At 39.9% G+C, this 19791-nt stretch overlaps 1 protein-coding gene across 1 annotated transcript in view; it reads right to left on the bottom strand.

Annotated features, from left to right (window-relative positions):
• The window catches only part of slit3 (slit homolog 3 (Drosophila)), a 361584-nt gene that overhangs the window by 165319 nt on the left and 176474 nt on the right, over window positions 1-19791 (bottom strand). Inside the window, exon 5 of the mRNA XM_084719660.1 lies at window positions 642-713. Within this exon, the coding sequence (XP_084575786.1) occupies window positions 642-713 (72 nt within the window). The remainder of the gene's footprint in view (window positions 1-641; window positions 714-19791) is intronic.

Raw genomic sequence — 19791 nt, forward strand, 5'->3', positions numbered from 1 at the left:
ACAAGTTCTGCTGAACACCAAGATGGAAGAATCTCAACTTTTCCAAATACAGAAAACGCACACAAGGACATGTGACAAGAATACACCAATCAGCTCAACAGGATTTGCTTTATTTTTTCCGTCCAATGCTGTCATAACATCCAGTCAATATGTCAAGCAAAGCTGATTATATCCGTTCAGGGACGCAGAAAAGCTGTATGACCTGTTAAGTTCTGACTATTTTCATAACACGTTGTCTCCCTATTGGCTGTCCTGCATGGCTGTCAGGCTAGGGTGTGGGTTAACGTAGCCACACAGCGGGTGTTAGTTTGAGAGAGCCGTGGCAGAAAATTACAAAAGACAGTGGGGAGCAGGTGAGACCCCAGGGTTTCCCCTTTTCCATGCAAAGTTTTGTTTTTGCTATTGTTACTTGAAACAAAGCTACTGGATAAAGGTTTAAACAGCACAAGTTTGTCTCAGCTGAGCTTGGATTGAAAAGGAAACATTAAAATTAACTGCTGCAGCAGTTGCGTCAAACTTGAATGTGGGATAATAAAATTCAAGCTCAAGAGCACAGAAAACAGAGAGGAACAGATTGTGCAGGTGCATGAACACAAGATGGGTGAGGTGGGAGGAAGAAAGATGGGAGTAATTGTGCTTACAGGTTCTTGACACTTGTGATTCCTCTGAAAGCTTTCCTCGGAACCGCCTGAATCTGGTTCTCGCTGAGGTCTCTGGAGAGAGAGAGACAGAGAGACAGACAGGGGGAGGAGACATTAGTTGAGGTATTCCAAGCACTCAAAGATATATGGAGTCAAATGATAAACAAAACCACAAACATTTGATCTACGCCACACACACACACACACACACACACACACACACGCACACACACAGCCAATTACAGTACAAAGGCAGAGAAGGAGAAAGAGATGGAGGGAGGGAGAGGGGAAGGATGATATGACATTTATGATCAGTGGAACAATTTGGTCCAAAGAGCTTCAAAGACAAAAGGAACTATCAGAAATACTGCTGGCATGAGTCCATCTGCTGCCTTGAAGTGTGTGTGCGCATTTATGCGTGTGTGTGTGTGTGATTAATGGAGAGGCAGTGGCAGGGAAAGAATGAGCAAAGAGGAAGAAAGAATACAAGACCAGAGTGTGTGTGTGTGTCTCGCATGTTTTTAATGTAAAAGATTTTTTTTTTTAACTTAAGCCCTCCAACAGCGAGTGCAGGGCTGTTCTGGCGAAAAAAAAACAAAAAACGAAGCGATCACGTCTATTCTGAGAAACCCGAGAACACACACACACACACACACACACACACACACACACACACACACACACACACACACACACACACACAGACATATTTTAATACCACCATCAAGCAACGTGTTTTCTTTCTTCTCAATGATGACTCTTTTCCTCTTTAACACACACACTGCACAACAGACACACAAAGTCCCCCCCCTTTTTTTTCCTCCTCTGTAATGAATACTGATATGAGCCAAATGATTTTTGACATGACACAACAGCCTGGCCTTAACTCTATTAGTGTTGTTTGTTAGGGAGAAGGCCTGGCAGGCAAAATCAGCTCAGAAAGCACAATGTAATTAGAGAGAGAGAGAAGGAGAGGTATGAAATATCAGACAAGCTAATCACCCTATAGTCCTGCCAGTCAGGCCTGGGCTGGATACACACACACATACTGAACACACATGTGCTCACAGAGCCAATCAGCAGCTGCACACACTTAACATGACTACGCATAAGATAGGAAACACACACAACAGAGCGGCAAACTAGTGCCTGGACTTTTCTGTTTGTCTTTGATACTCACTGTAAAAGTAAACTATTTGTTAAGATAATTTTGTAATAATTCTCAACAAATAGTTTTTAGTCAAACAAACATTGTAATTGAGAAAATATGTTTAATAAGTTTAAGATATTACGTTGAAACAAAACACTCTTCAGTCACACTGACACACATTGAAAACAATTTTGGTTTTGATTTACATTTTCTCAGTTTGAGTCAGTCAGATCTTCATTTCCAAACAGAACTTACAGCTGCTAGTGTTGTAGCTTTTTTTACTTTATTTATTACTTTATTTTAAGTGTAAGGCGGTAGGAAAATCTTATCTTAAACTGTACTAGAGAAACAGAAACTCACAGTTTCCATTATATATTTTTTTCTTCAAACTATAAGAAGAAAGGTGTCAGGAGAGTTTGGCCATGGCCACTGTGCCCCTTCAATTTGGCCTTATGCCCCTCAAAAAATGATTCACCCTGCAGCCACAGTGGCCATAAAGCCCCACCCACTCTGCCCCAGCTAATTTCACCGTTTTCTCCTCTGCCTCTTTCTTCTCATTACTGCTTTTCGACACCAGTGTCTTTTGTTGAGATTCTGATTGGGCAACATCAAGTGAAACGCTGCACACAGGACCAGTGGTGGGTTACATTTTGAGCCTGGTCTGAACAGTCGGAAAACCAGGCTACAAATGTGATGACTTCCAGAAGAGAGAGCGTGCTCAGGATGAGTGTACACAGTACAGAACAGGCCATTCATTCAACTCATCAATTAAAGTCAAAAGACTTCAAAATTTTTTTATTTAAATTTAGAAATGTAATAGAAATTTTAAGTTTAATTAAAGGTAGAATCAGTAGAATTTGTCTGACCTGTTAGTAAATGCAACGGAAAGATACCAGGACATGTACTGAGGGAAAATAAGTATATATAGGCAAAGGGCAGGTTCTCTGCAGATATAACTACCACCACACACATCTAATGGGTCATAAGTGATGACTGAAAAGGGATCATGTCTATATGAGTCTATACATTGTTTTTTTCTGGGGGAAAAATGCAAATTATAACTATAACTTGAATAAAAAAAACTTTTAGATTTAGGTTACGTTAATCAGGAAAGTTAAGTTGACAGCACTAAATTCCTATATGATTTTTTTTACAGTACACACACACACACACACACACACACATGTTGAGTACACAGCATGGAAATCAGCCAACCCCTCTGTGGAGAAAGGTAATTATGTACAAACCATAATCATAACATTTTCCTGTCACGCAGCTAAGAAACTCCGCTTCTCATTGGTCAGCGTTCACAGGCAGACAATCACACACGTACACGCTGGAATAAACATACTCACACATGCAGTCAGGCATACATAAACCCTCACATACATACTGTACATGCTTACGCCCTCTAATTTACACTCACGCACACATTCACGTACACAGGAGGAAAATTGGTTGTGCGTTATTCCAGAGCCAATCAACTTTTATTAGAGCTCTGAATGTTAATTGGCCAGCCGTGCTCGGAAAACAGAAAACTCATTTCCTCAAACTAACAAGGTTTCATCGTTTTGGACGTTTCCCTTTCAGCCCTGTGTTTTCTGGCTCATTCCTTTTGTTTGACAAGAGATGAGCGTTCCCCCGTTTTTCTCTCCGCGAGCCTTGATGGGAAAAGTATGTGCCTGGCATTGTATACTCTTTAGGCAAAGAAAATATGTGCTTTTATGTGCAATTTTGCTCAGCGTTTGCGGTAACGAAGGAGCACAAAAAAGGCAAACATTTGACAGACAGGAATGGTATTATGATATTTTAATGTGCAGCACAGCCGGAAAATATTCCTTGTGTTTACACTTCTTGTTTTGAAGGTTTTGACACTTTTTGGGTTGGGATGGGATTTTTCTGAGAGGTTTTTTTTTTTTGTTTTTGTTGCTCCCAGGCTGACGTTGACACAGCAAATAGGAAACAGATAGAGAGCAAAGCTTTTATCACTCTCTATCCCGCAGTCACTCTCTTTTCTCTATCATTCATTATCTATCACTCTCTCCTTCAATCTACCTAAGTATCTAATTATATCCATAAATCCATCTTATTATCTCTATGATTTGCATTTCTTTTATATCACCCTGCCCTCCATGGTCGGCTGACAAACAGAGTGGAGAATGATAACGAAAAAGGAGAGGGGAAAAAAAAGCGCGAGAATGAGAACAAGATAAAGAAAAACATTAAAAAGTCATATTTCAGAGAACTTCCATGGCTAATAAATCTTTTATTGTTTTGTTTACCCACCATGATATTTATTTGTTATTTCTTCTAACAGAAGGAAAGCCATCCAAGTCAAATAAAAGCTATTATGAGACTGTGTGTCTCTCAGTCGGCCTTTATGACTCCAGCTGAGTGACTGACACCAGCTCCAGCAGTCCGTGCTTTAGGCCGCCGTAATAAAACTCATATGTCACAAGGCTTTGAATGAAGATTTCATCATATGGCTGGTTACTGGTTGTCCATTTGTGCAACTGCTTTTAGGGTTATGGAAATGTTTTTTATGTCCAAGCTGCAACCAGCGCTCTTCACTGTTTGTGTGACATTTTGGGAGGTGTAAACAAAACATGGACATCTCAACAACATTTTATGGGAATCTAATATAATTTGTTTATTTAATGAGCACAACAGGATTGAATGCATAAGTGTGAGGAGGGATTTCCCTAAAATGTGTTTATATTATAGTTAAAATGTGTATCGGTCTGATAAATGTGTGGTAATTGTTTAAAGCTGTATGAGGAAACATTTTTATGTACAAATGCAAAGCAGGTCTTATCAGCTTGAAACAGAGAAGAACATCCCAACGCCAGATGCAGCAGATTTGTATGCAGTAACTAAATTCTGGTGTAGTCACTGGCAAGCACAAGAATTCATAAAAAATATGAAAAAAAGTGAATGCTTTTACCCAAAAAGGCTGAATTTAATAGTCATTGTTGACTGTTTTCACCACCTCCAGCCAGTAACAGACTGGCCATCTGGAAAGTGGGCAAATGCCAGAAAGGCCATCCGACTATGGGCTGCTCGGGCCTGTCAGAATGGGTCACTATTGCGCTGATAAAAAAAAACAATAATAAAATAACTTTGTCTTTGATGAATTTGATTCAAAAAGTATTTTATGCATGCTGCCCAAAGCATTTGAGATTGGCACAGCTGCACTTTTTAAACACATCTCATGATCCCCTCAGTGTTGCATGTGAAAGGTGAGGGTGGTAATTTAAAGGAACAATTCACTCCAAAAAGAACAAATATTTTTCCCATGGCCTGTAGTGCTATTTATCTCTCTAGATTTTTTTGGTGTGAGTTGCAGTGTTTTGGAGATATCAGCTGTAGATGTATAATGGGACTAAATCAGCTTGTGGTGTTCAAAGGACCAAAGAAAATGCCAGTGTTTCTGTCCAGGAATCGTGACCCGGTTACTCAAGATAATCCGCAGACCTTCTTTTGTTCTGCTGTAGAATATGCCGTGACTACTTTAAAATCTACCAGAAATCCTGTCTTTCTACTAGGAAGTAGTTTCTCCATGAAAATGCTCACAACAGAGACCATGGATTATCTTAAGTAACTGGGTTATGATTTTTGAAAAGAGACACTGGTTTTCAATTTTTCAAATGTGTTTTTTGGCAGTTTGAGCACCACAAGCACCACGAGTGCCATTTCGTCCCATTATACAAGAAGGCAGACATCTCTAAGGCTCATATTTCCAAAACTCTATTACTGTACTCGCACCAAAAACGTCCAGATGGATAAATAGCACTACAGGCCAGAGGAAAATCTTTTTTATATTGGGGTGAACTGTCCCTTTAAAATTGAGTGGGCATAACATTTAATGTTACGTCAGAGTTGTGCTAAAAGAAAATGAAACAGGGCTCCAAATGACTGGGGTGATGGGGGGCCAACAGATCGGACTCTTAAAAACAGGGCCAATCTGTTGCAAATCCCACAGCCATTTTTTGATCCCAGTCCGTCACTGCCTCCAGCTCCACCAGGCACACAGATAAATCAGATTTGTGGACAAAACTTATATCATATTGAAGTCGCTTTGTATAATTCCTAAACAGTGAAGGCCTTAAAGCCCCTGAAAACATGGTTTCAAATTAGTATTTCTCTATAAAATGAAATGTACAACAGTCAAAGAGTTAGTGGGAAAAGTATTATTTACTTTAAGTTTAATACACAAAAACTTGGCAATTTACTTGATCTCATTTGATTGAGAGTGGTCGGGTTAACAAAAGCAAACAATCCAACAACTGTCATCACATTTTCTGTGTTTCTAAAACCCAATTAGTGGACTGAAAAACAAATACGGAAAGTTGTCCCACGGAATAACGAAATCTAAACAAACTTAAGCAGAAAATGATGTGTTCATTTGGGACCCAACTGCTAGGGCTGCAACTAATTTTCAATATTGATTAATCTAATGATCATTCTCACAATTAATGTATTTATCTTGTAGTGTCTAAAATGTCCAAAAAATGTGTAAAATTCCCAAAGTGACGTCTTAAAATAGCTTCTTTTGTCCAACCTACAAAGTCCAAAGACTCTTTGTTTGCTGTCATAAATGACAAAGAAGAGCAGCAAATCATCACATTTAGGAAACTGGAACTGGAAAAGGTTTGGTATTTTTGATCGGAAAATCACTTACATGATTAATTGATTATTAAAATAGATGGCAATTAATTTTCTAGTAGGAAGCAGACTGATGAAACAGGCTTTCATACATTTTTTTATATGATCTGACATGCTGTTGTATATTAAAAAAAATTTCTAACATACTATATTACTAACGTCTGGACACATTGGACATCCAGAGCCACGTTATGTCTTCATGTAAACAGTTGTCCCCCTCTCATGTCTCTGTGACTCATACCTGCTGACCTTTGAGCAGAGCCAAGGCTATCACCAACAGGAGATTGGCCTGTGATCCTTGAAAAGGACACTCACTGATAGACTAACCACACAAACACAAGAACACACACACGCGCAGGCACAGACAGGGCTCATTTGGACAGCAGGATGGTTTGTATACCAGTGTCTAGCAATCTGCTCCCACATTTCAATTATTGGATTTAGCCATTTTGGTCCTCCTCTATTGCTGCAGCATTTGTGAGAGAGGGCAATTAATCTCCAAAAAATTCTATTAAAGAGACGGATGGCTGTTTGAATTATACATCAGTTCTATTAGGATGACAAATTCTGTGAATTATAGTGATACTGATTATGAAAACAACTGCATATCTTTTGAGGAACTGGGGGATCTCAAGAGCTGGATGGAGACAAGACAAACAATGCGAAAGTTCACAAAAGTTCAAGGAAGCTAAGTTTAGTATCCATGATTACAAGGAGAAAATGAAGACAAAAAGGAGGAGAGGGGGAGGAACAAGAAACGGGAGCAACAGAAGAAGAAAAAGCAATCTTCCATTATCCATTCCATGTTTGTCATGGCTTCCTAAGTACTGTATAATTGATTGAATTTTGACCAAATGTCTTCCAGACCTTCCCCTTTCACCACAGAGACCCCCCACCCTCGGTTAGAGTTTCCCCAGCCAAGGCCTCTCCTCTCTGGGCATGGTGACTCCCTGTGGCCCCTAGAAGTCTGGAAGGATTGAGGATGACAGCAAGATCCTCCTTGGGTTGGAGTAGTAGTAGTGGTGGTGGTGGTGGTGGTGGTGGCGGTGGTCGTGTTGGTGTGTAAGGGTGTGTTTATGTGTGTGTGTGCTCCCAGCTATCACCTCCTCCATATTAAGTTCCATTATTCATGTGAGGAGAATAATAACAGTCGCCAGGTCACCCTTTGCCGCTTCGGATATTACTGTTAACCCTTTAATGCACGCATGCACACACACACACACACACACACACACACACACACACACACACACTGTTAAAAGGGACACATTTTGCCTCCCTAGGCACTGGTGTTAACCCTTAACACACACACTTTTGTACCCATGTACACTCAGTAACACACATGCAGATATAAAAACATAAACATGCACACACACATCTAATTTTTTATTTCTGTCACTATTAGAATAAAGTTGCCAACTAGAACCACAAAGGCTCTTCAGCTGGTCCCCATAGAAGAACCCTTTTTGGTTTCTGGTAGACTGTTTAATAGACTGTTCCGCTGAACCTTTCAGGACTCTTTTCCACCAAATAAGCTCTGGTTCTTGAACCGGTTCTGTTCAAAATTCCCGGGACCTTGTTGCTATGTAGTGAACCAGCATGCAGCTCCACCGGTTTTGAGTGAAAAACCTCCAGAGATCTTTTCAACCTTTGAACGGTGCTAACAACAACCTACCACAGAACTTTTTATATTCCACCGGCTATATCTAGAACCTTCCCAGGGGGGGTTTTGGCAAGAACCCTTTTATATTAGGGTACAAAGAACCCTTGATGAACAAGATGTTCTCCTTGAAGAACTCTTTCTCCTAAAAACTGTTCTTTGGATGAGAATTTACAGTGAAACTCTTTCAAAGAAACCTTAATAAACCCCTTTTTCCAAAAAGGGTTCTTCAGAAGCAAATGGTTCTAAGAAGAACCTCGGCTCTTCAGGAAGAACTTTTGGAACCCTTATTTCTGAGAGTGTACACACAGACCAAATTAACTTTTCTCTCAGGCTATTTCACCCTACACTTTTTTAATGTAACAGTAGACACCAGATATTAGACGGATCCACCCTCAGGCTCGTCCAGATATGAACCAGGGCCACTCTGCACCATTAACCTGCGAGCATGGGAGTGGAAACAGCCTTGTTTGATTTCATGTGGCCTCGTGTCAGGTGGCATCACAGGAGGTCTCACTTTAGACAGAGATGACAAGGAGGGTGGCAAAGGTGTGTATCTGTGTGTCAGGCAGAATTTGTGTGTCTCTGCGTGAGAGAAACAGCAGGCAAGTGAGAGTGGACGGCCGACAGTGTCCAGTATGCATCTTTGTGAGTGTGTTTCTGTGTGTCTTTTATTAAAAGACGAGTGACTGTAATGGAAGAAAGAAAGAGAGATGACCCTTGGCTGGGCTCCAGGGGAGAGATGAAACAGAGAGAGGAGAGCAACCAGAGGAAAATCGAGGGAGAGGAAGAAAAGAGACAGAGATGGAAGACAGAGGTGGCACAATTTCTTTTTTTGAAAACTGAGAGACCTTCAATGGTTATACCTCGAGCCTCTTCTTCCTGTCTCCTCTTCCTCTCCTCTCACTTTCTTTTTCCACCCTTCCTGCTATCTCACTTTCTCTCCCTCTGTCTGTCTCTTTTTCTCTCCCTTGGGGGCTGTAACTGCATTTAATATTGTTCCATAAAGAGAGTAATAAATATCGACTGCTGGCTAGCTCATATTCCCCTTGTTTTTTAAGGCACTCTACTGTAGGGTAAGACCAAAGTCATGCAGCAGGTATTACAGCTCACTGCCTGTACTGTAGAAGTGATTAAATATCCTGTGGTATCTGTAACCTCTGGAACTATTAAAGTGTCCTTTATACCAGTTTAACTTACTGTTAAGTGCTGCCTTTAAGTCACAATAAATATATGGAAAGGGTTTAATGCCTGGAGTTAGATTGTATAAATGTATTTCTGTAGCTGTAAAAACAGAATAACTCATTCAATTCATGTTATGACTTTAAGTGGTGAAGTTAAAACTTTTTCTTGTCTTGTTTGCTGTCACGTTGCACAAACTAAAGAGAAATGGTAAACAAGTGTATATCGAAACATGTTTTCTGCATCTGACCCATCTCAAGTATTACGAGCCAGAGGTGTGGACTCATGACTCGGACTCAGATTCGACGCACAGATTTGATGACTTTAGACTCAACTTGACAAAATCAAAAAAGACTTGCACGTAGATTTTCATACCAGTAACTTGTGACTTCACTTGGACTTGAGTCTTTTGACTTGAAAATACTTGATACCATCTGATAGATTCAAGTTGCAGGATCAGAGTTGAGCATCGAGAACCAGTTCCAAATAAGGATCAATTCCAAAATTACAATTCCAAAGGAATCATTGTTTTGAGTTTGCTTATCAATTCTTACACAAATTTCGTTCACGTGAGTTTCAAATTAAATCATGAACTGCAAACATCTACTGTATATCAACCTGGCTTTTTGTCTGCACCTATAGACATGCAAGGTTACTGCATGCATGTCTTATAAGATCCTAAAGCATGAGGAGCAGGTGAATAGCACAAAATTCTGGATGTTTGTATATGTTTGGACTTCTTTAGGACTGAAAAGTTAATGCTTGGGATTTGGGGCTTGACTTGAGACTTGACGGTCTTGACGGCCCATGAGTGAAAAGACTTCAGACCCACTTGTGACGTGACACAACAAGGACTCTGATAGGAGCAGAGGGCAGCGCCTGGGACCTCAAGTTCTAGGCCGGTGCCTTGGTCGAGGGCGCTGACAGTTTTTGATGGAGCACCCGGAGGGAAACCATGCAAACATGAGGAGAACATGCAAAGACCAGACGGACACACCAACATTCAAACCCAGGATCCTCTTGATGTGAGCACAACAGTCCATTGATAAATGAATGGATTCATCCAGATTATTGTCGGTAACCACACAGTGAGTGCAGACATACAGTCATATGATCTACCGAATATGGATATATATATTATCACATTACAACAGCAAACAGGGAGGTCTGCTGTTGCAGTGTGGCATCTGAGTGGAAATAACTCAAACTCAGCCTTTGTATATGATACTCTAACTGTTATTTTATTGGGCAAGTTGAAAGGAACTTATAGCAATAACCTTCATTTATCCTGGGAAAACGTACTGACTATAAATGCTGCATTTTGGCACTGCCACTGACATATAGCTCAGACATAACTCTGTGCATTCAAAAATGGAGCCTTCCCATTACAACCACGGTCTTCAAGCCTTGGCTACAGAGCCACTCTACTTGAGTGATTCTGGCCTGTGCCAACAAACTGGGGGGATATATTATCCAACACGCTGGCAGTGCACTGCAGACAGTAGGACTGCAATGAGGGACTGTGGAGTGAGGACTTTTTTGATATTTTAAACTTTTATTGCTTAAAGTGATTTTTCATTGCCAAATTTTGTCACTGGTTTGGGCTCAAAACTGATGATGGTCTATGGACTCGAGTACATTCACATTTCTTCTCTTTTGCCAAGTTTGCAAGTTCTTGTTTCATTCTTTTCAGTAGTTTTCAGGGTTTGGAGGTAACAAGGTAGAAATACTTTGTTATTGTTCTTTAGGAGGTTTTCAGATATTTATACTTGAGCATTTATTTTTCTGACCACTTTTCACTTTTAGTGTCTACATTATTACACAAATATCTGTGCTTGCTACTGCTTACATTTTCAAAACAGGCTTGAAGGCTTGCTTAAGTTTTAATGCACTGAAGGGGAATTATTGATTATTTTTATTTTGCCTCATTATCTCTTGCCTCGTTAAACAAACCAGAAAACAAACAAAAAAGATGTAACAAGACAAAAGAAAATAACACAAGATGAAAAACATGTTACAAGAGGAAAAATTATGTAAAAGACATAAAAAGACCAAAAAGATCTAGCAAGACATAAGAAGACAAAAATTCATTACAAAACAAACAAGATGTAACAAAATAAAAAATGATGCAATGAGACAGAAAAGACATAAGATGAGGAAGATGTAAAAAATGACAAAGTACAAAACAATACAAAAAATGACAAAGGACGTAAAAGGCATAATAACACAAAAAAACAATGTAAAACACATAACAAGATGAAACAAACAGAGGGAGACTCAAACACAGAGAAAAGATGAGGTTCAATTAGGTTTGCACAGAAACAGCTGGTAGAAATGCCCCTTAGAGAGCAACTTTTTACTTTATATTTTGAGAATATTCCATTTTTAACTTTTACTTGAGTAAATATGCTGAATTAGTACTTCTTCTTTTATCAGTCTTTTTTTCTTTTTTACACAAATATCTATTTCTACTTGAGTAAAGAATGTTTGTACTTTTGCCACCTCTCTTTTTTAGCATTTCTTCCAAACTGCATGTGTTCCCTGAAAGCTTGTTCTTTATATAACATAATAAATGTCACTTTCAGGCAACTGGAAAATGTTGCTGCAAAAAAGTACTTCCCATCAGACACAGATCGCCTTGAAGTTTGTCCTCTGTCTGTCTCCTGGTGTACTTCAGTCTACTGGCGGTCACACAGAATGGTCTTCCTTTTCTGTTTTTGCCTGTCTCTTTCCAGTCTTTGTAATTCTTCATCGGTCTTTTGACTCATTGCCCTTGCTTCGTCTTGTGCTCCCCCCCCCCGTCTCATCCTTCCTCCTCCTCCTCTATTCAAACCTCCCACCACCTCCTCCCCCCTCCCCCGCTCCACTCCCTGTGATTTAATTAAGTGGGCGCTTTATGAATAAAAATATTGCCCCCCTCTATTGATCATGGTAGACGGGAGGATGACAGGCTGGGGCTGGCTGGGACGGGACGGGACGGGACAGCCACTCTCCTAACTCGCTCCATTACACTGATCTAAGTAAGTGTATGCGTATGTGTGTGGACAGGTGTGTGTTTACGAGTGACATTGTGTAAGACTGTGCGTGGGCGTATGTGTGCAGATTGCCGTATGTGTGTGTTTGCCAGTGAAACAGCCATCAGGGCCAATGGGGAGCTGTAGCATCTAAATCAAACTAAGCGTTCTCAAAAGCTCTCATGGGCCCTCGCAACTCCTTCGTTAGAGACACACACGTCTACATAGACACACGCACACATGCACACATTCCTCAAACGCCTCCTTCGATACATACACTGCATCAGCATTATAAATGGACATTGTCTGCACTTTTCGTTTCTCTCCCCCTCTGCTCTTTCCCCTCCTCTACCCATCGCTCTCCGTAAGGCTGTAAGTATCTATTATGTTTTGTCGATACTGTAATTAAATTGGACAGCTTAATGCAATTCTCTGTGATCCATAGGCCTTTATGGATATAAAAGCTTTTCTGGCCCCACGCCCGAAAGACGTCCAACAAATTTAGATGAGTTACCATCGGGGAAAAAAAAAAAAATAGTTGGAGAGGTTAAGGCAGCGGGGTGCACACATGGTCATTTGTAATTGGCTAATTCACTTTAATGTCCCCGACGCCATTTTGTTTTAATACATTTTCTTATTTGAATTGTCATCCACAGGACTAAAGCGATATTACTACTCTCCGTTTTTTTTTTCTTGTTAGTTCTTCCTTTTCTTCTGGTGCTTTAGCTAAGCGATATTGCAGGCTTTTAGGGACATTTATGGAGCTAATAAAACTTCAGCAGCAAAGGATCAAGAGACGGCATTAGAATGGATGCAGGGAGGAGAGATAGATGGAGGGGAGTGGAGGGTGGATTAACAGGCAGGCGAGAAAAGATAGAAACAGAGTAGAGGGCGATAGATGGAGGGATGGGTGGATAGAAAGATTCGAGACAGGCAGATGGAAGATATTTCTGTGTCTTTGTATTGGAATAGATTTAGTATCTCTCATGCACATCTAAGAGAGAGGACAGAGAGCAGTCTTAACCAAACCACAATCTGATTGTTAGCATTTCCACCAACTCTTAAAAACCTAACTGTAAGCTCACTCAGGCTGCTTTCCCAGTAATGAGATCAATGTATACTATCATAACATAAATGGACGCCTAGTTAGTTAAAACTGGGGTGCAAGATTTCTGTCAGGCAAGGGGAAGTATGGCAGGATTTCTTTTTTTTCTGTAGTGATAACAAAATGTAAAAAAAATATATGTATAACCAGTTTTAGTTAACTAAAGTTCTCTGCGCTCTCTGGGAAAAATATTACATCAAACTCTTTTTTAGGAAATACAATGAAATCCATGTATTTTTGCGCAAACTTTGCATTTTGCCGCCTGAAATCGTTACCAGCCGCAGTTGGTGAGCTACACCATTTTAGCAGGAGAAGACAGTGGGAATGAAAGGCAAACTGTTTCAAAAATGAAGATTTCTCCCTAAAATAGCTGCTGGTTGATGGATCAGACATTTGCTAAGTTCCACACTGACTCATAGCACTATTAATTCACTGACTATCGTGTGTATGATGCTGTTTGAGGAGATTTTTTTTGGTTTGCTGCTGGAGAGATTGCACCTACTATCCAATATTATTAAAAATGTGCGCTTTTATCATTATTATTAGATATTTTTGATTAGAATGAGCTCAAATGTTTAAAAATAGTTCAGTTATATGATCCAGAGACAGGGATGCAAAAGCACACGTTTGCTCCTCCAAGTCTAATAGTGGGGGTGCAGCTGCTCCACTTGCTCCATTGTTCAGGTGTCTTTGGTAATATCCAGTATAAAATCAAACAAGTGTTCAACTCTGATGTGTTTATTGGAAGAAAAAAAGCTGCCCTATGTATCTAAATCAAATATCTTTAATAGCGCGTTATTGTATTCCTGACTGACATGTCAGAAGCTGTTTGCTGAGAGATGATATCACTATTTTCAAGTGTTTTTCTTGGCTTATCTGCTGTATTCTGAAAGCCAAAGAAGCTGAGGAATTTTCTTCAACTCACAGAGGACGTCGTAATCCTTCAGTTATAATTAAAACATGAAAATCACAAAACGAGGGATTTACCAAAGGAGCGGTGATATCTTATCTGCTCTGTAAGGATTCAATGTCAGCTACGTACCAGGTTATTTCTTCATCTCTTAAAACCTTGACAAGAATAACAACAGAAGGTTGTGTCCCTACCAACAACAGATAATTGCACGCTCAGTGATACACACAATGAATAGTTAAATCTATCACTTATACTGAATAAGGAGCCTAGATGACTTGTCTGTGGTAGAACTACTAAAGCATTAATGCTGGTTCTTGGTCTAAGATGGATGCTGTGACTCAGTTTTTTCCCACTGTACACAACAGAATCAAAAATATAGCCGAAACGCTGCCATCTTGCACTGGTGATGTCATTTGGAGCCAGAGCCCGTGCAGTAGTGGTCATGGTTGGAACTCGCTTTCAAGTTCCCACCCACACAGCCTACTGAGTCAACTGTGAGCAGAACTCAGCTGTCAATCATGAAGTGAAACCCCATTTTCAAACATCAGTGTGGTAAGAACTGAACATGATTAAAAAAAAACATCTTTGGGAAAAATTTATTTGACATTTTGAAATTTTTAGTTTGGCCCATGTGCTCTATTTTAACACTGAGGAGGCAGGATTTATGGCCAATACCGCAGCCCACCACCAGGGGGCGATCAAGTTACTTTAGCTTCACTTCACTGTCATGTTGTCGTGTTGTTCATTTCTAGTATACTATGTCAGTGGTTTACACAAAGCTGCCAAATGACAATGACTATGTTTCTTTTCACTTGGTCTGAAACCATACAGTTATATCGGCTGGCTGATATGATTGGCCCAATATTGGCCAATCACAGTTACATTGGTGCATATTGGTTTTGGTGTGTATGTTGTTTGACATGCATCAGTATCATCAAAAATTTTCCCCTCTCATTTTTACATAACATACTGCATACAGCAGTATTATATTTGTATTAGATATTTTTTTTCAAGCATTATACATGTGTGTTTGAGTAATATGAACATGTTTGTTTTATTCTATAAACTAATTATAATATTTTCCCCCAAAACAGAATTCAACAGACACTGACATGAAATGTTTGCCAGAGTGGTCTCTTATTTTTTAAGCATATTTCAATAACAAAAACAAACTATAAATAAAATAAATAAATAAAAGTTTTAAATAGATGGATTTTTTCAGCCTACAAGTTGTATCTGCATCGGCCTCAAAATACCAGTATCGGTCGGGCTCTAATTTGGTTTCTTTGGGTCAAATGGTTTAAGAAGGATTAAGCTGATCAGGTTTACTTAATCATGATTAACTACTCCAAAGTAAATTTTCTTTTTTTTCATTCACAAGCAGTAGAGAAGCTGTAGTGACATTTGATTGAGCATTTGCATGTAAACTTGACACCTAAACTGAATAATTGCAATGCATCCACAATGTAATACATCTGCATCAAAAAGATAAACTGGTAATAGATTCTCCCATGTGAAGTGAATGATCCTCAGAGAAAGAGAAATGGATTTGAAGCATTATGTGTGATAGAGGATTTAGGCTGGGGATTCTCATTCTTAGAATGGCCAAAGCTCCTTGACTAAATGGATTTGTTCTTTGGGAAATTGTTCAACCAACATAAGGCTATTTGAGAGCCCCTTAGTCTGTAGACGGTTGCCTAAACCTCTGATTTGATACGCCAATCCTTGTTTATCCGCAGCTACATCAGGTATTAAAATAAAATAAAAGCATTGGATTAAGATATTTTGAATTAAAGAAGCGAAGAGTGAAAACAGAAGAAAAAGCAGGAATAAATGCTGGCTAAATATTTAAACCCTGTGGTAAATGGTTATGCAAGCCTTTAACTTAAATGGTGAAGCGCTCTGATAATTGGTTGATGTAGGAACAGAAGATGGGTGCTGCATTAGTGTGAGGATGAACCCAACAACCCCTGCTGGACTCCTCACTCAAAGGCTGAAGCGCCGTCATGGAAGCAGGGACGGACGTGTTCTGATGAAGATGAGCTGTTAAAGGAGGAAGGAGGCAAGAGGAGAAGACAAGAGGGAAGACAAGGGTCGACAGGAGGTGAAGTAATGAGGAGGGGGCATGACGCCAGCAGGTGATGGAGGGAAAATGGGTGACAGAAAGAAATAAGTTGAAGGACAGAAGAAAGGAAACATCGAAAGGTGTGGGGGGAAAATTGGAAAAAATCAAGAGAAAGGTAGGTTTGAGTAAAGGATGAAGGGAGGAATGGAGGGGTAATGGAGGTATAGAGAGAAGGAGGGAGGAGGAGGAGGAGATGTGAATAAAGAAGCTGACTGTGGCGTTTTGCCTTTATAAGCATCTGGGGAGCACCTCAGCACCCATAAATAATACACCACAAATTAGCAGATTGGACAGAAGATGGGGACTGTGTGTGTGTGTGTGTTTGTGTGTGTGTGTGTGTATGCCACAGAGTGAGAGTGAATATGCACTACTGTGTGTGTGCTTTGGGTGTGTGTCCATATTATCATATTCTGTACTTCATGTTCAGCCTTGTACAATGTGTGTCTTTGAGATTGTCTGTGTGCGCACCCACCGAGTGTGTACATCCGTGTGCGTGTGTGTGTGTGTGTGTGTGTATGTAAGGCATCTCTGAGTTCTGATCCGTCTCTCAGCAGGTCAGCGTTGTCAAGGTTACTGCAGGCCATTTTGCCGGTGGGCCAATTAACTTTTAGCACAGAAACAGAACAGAACAGCGCAGGTGTCTCAACGGTGCCGGGGTTAGAAAGAGACAGCGAGAGAGTGTGTGTTTGTGTGTGTGTGTGTGTGTGTTTAGTATTGAAAGAAACCGACAAGCAGAGAGAGGATGTGTGAGATAAAATGAGACAGTGTGTGTGTGTGTGAGTGTTTGAGTGTGTGTATGAAAGAAAGGAAGTAAGAGAATAGAAACACAGTAAGCCTTTGTTGTCTCTCACGCTTTGAAATAAAGGTGCCAAAACAGAACCAATAAGGGTTCTTTGGCTTTAGTTTCAGGTAGATCTGTTTCTTTCTTCTGTCAACAGTTTCATCCAGAACCCCCTAAGAAAAATTCTGCAAAGAATCCTTCTATGTTGTAGAAATGGTTCCACCCAGAACCCTCCCTTTTCCACCAAAACAGCTGCTCTTGAACTGGTTCTGTTCACAGTTCTTGGGACCCCGGTGCTATCTAGTGAACCCACCCACGCTGGTTGAGAGGAACTTCTACTAGTGCTAATACGCACCCACCCAAGAGGTTCTACTGGGAACCTTTTTACTCAGGGGGTTCTACTGAGAACCCTTTCATGCTATGGTACAAAGAGTTCTTCAACAATCCCTGAAGGGCTCTTTCTTCCAAAAAGGGTTCTTCTTAAAGGAACCCTTAGTCTTCTAAAGAACGCTTGACAAACCCTGTTCATAAAAAAGGGTTTGTCCTAAGAATATTGGTCTGGGTAGAACGTCAGCCTTTCAAAAAGAATCCTTTTGGAGCCTTTATTTTGAAGAGTGCATGTTTGGGGGATGGCTGTGTGGCCTTTGATGATGCTGAGAGGAGAACACAGCTGAGGGCGAGAGGCGAGTTAATGTGAGTCTGAGCACGGCGAGATGTTAGTGGATCCTGCGTGCCTGAGATGACATAATGTGTTCCCGTGTAAAGGCTGACGCAGTCCCATGTGTGCAGAGGAAGGTTCTTTAGTCACTTAGAACTAAAATCTCATTATGTAACATAAGAACGTCTGAAAGCTGATCTGAAAATTGCCTGATATGAAATATCTGATTATTGTTTACTAATAATTCTACTACAATTAGCACTACAATGGTGTACTAGCACCAAAAATGTCATGACAAAGGAATTTAACCTCTTGGCCTTTGTCGACCAGTTTTCCTCGTCTATAACACTTTTTTCAATATTCTCAGCCACTTTTTATGAAGAGTTGAGAAAACTCTGGCTGAACTAAATTCATGAGTTTTAAACCAAACTTAGAATCTTACATCTTGTAATAAAGTAAAGCATGTTTTGCCAACCTGTAATCTCTTAATGTGCGTTTTCTTCTTTGGATAAACTTGGTTCTTTGAATTCTTAAAAATTAAATGGTTTCAATTGAAAATATGAAATCTTTATGCATTATTCACTTTTCTATTAACAGATTTACTCAATTTTTGAAATACATTTTTTCTAACACTCAAAAATTCTTTTTTTTTTTTTCTAAAGGAAACTAAATCATCTCAACTGTCACAGTTCTCCAAAACCCTGATTCAGTTTAACAGTTTGAAAAATTAATAAATAATTGGCTCGACAACCTCACAACTGTGACTTCTGTGAAGTGTTGTTCTCTTCCTCAAATTACTATTATTTTCAATATAATATTGAAATTTTTACACCCTCTCTATGTAGATTAATCGTTGTTTATCCTTGAAAATGATGAAATAATAACTCGTTAGGACTCTGAGGAGCTGGGATGCTATTTTTGATGCAAAATACATGAATAGGTTTGCTAAGGGTTAACTGTGAAGGAACTAAATCCCCACAAATGTGGGTCATATTAGCTCAAATGCCAACTGGCAACATAGTTTAGCTATAAAAAAAAAAAAACAGTCATAGAAAATCACATCCCACAGAGCTTCAAAGAGACTGAACCGTACGAGCCCAAAGTGCAGGTGCAACCCAGTCAAGGAAATAACACATTTTTATAATATGTTAAAGGAAACAACTGGGAAAATGAATGACGTTATTGACCCACTATTAGTAGCATTTAAATAGCATGTTTTAAGAGTTAAAACTTTTGCCTTTTAAATTATTTGCTGCCAAGCTCCTCATCTTGAACTCCCCTGTCTGAAAAGCATTTTTCAATTCAAGTTTTCTCGACATTCTTCTTCGGTGCTTCGTAATGCAGCTGCGAAGCAAAAGCAGAGAAAGAAAAGGAGGCTTTTACAATGGTTGTATCTGTCTGAGTGTACTTGGTGAAATAAAGTGATTGTGATGGCTAACAGAGCAGACTGTCATCCTCCCTTCCCATGCAGTGGTAGGCTAATTCCTTTGACAGACTGTCTTCCACAATGGCTACTGGCTGCTGTCTTCTTAGCCTGAGGGCCTGTCTGGTTGAGTGTGTGTGTGTGTGTGTGTGTGTGTGTGTGTGTGTGTGTGTGTGTGAGCCAGAAAGAGGTACAGAAAGAGAGAAGTTGGGGAGATGGAGAAAGAGAGGAATAAAAGAGACAACCAGGGAGAAAGAAAAAAAAATACTTTTTTGTGTGTGTCTGTATGTGTGTGTGGTTGCTATGCTGTCTCTAGGCCCTAATCTCTTTAGTAAGCCCCATGATCCAGTTAGAAACAGCGAGTGGCTAATGTCAGGGCTAACTGGAAGAGAGGGATCTATGCGAGTGTGTGTGTTCGTCTTTGTAAATGTTTGTGTGTGTGTGACTTCGACAGTATCCCTATCCTTGTTGTGA

Source organism: Lutjanus erythropterus, chromosome 5 (assembly GCF_056507025.1).
Source record: "Lutjanus erythropterus isolate fLutEry1 chromosome 5, fLutEry1.hap2, whole genome shotgun sequence".
NCBI lineage: Eukaryota > Metazoa > Chordata > Actinopteri > Lutjaniformes > Lutjanidae > Lutjanus > Lutjanus erythropterus.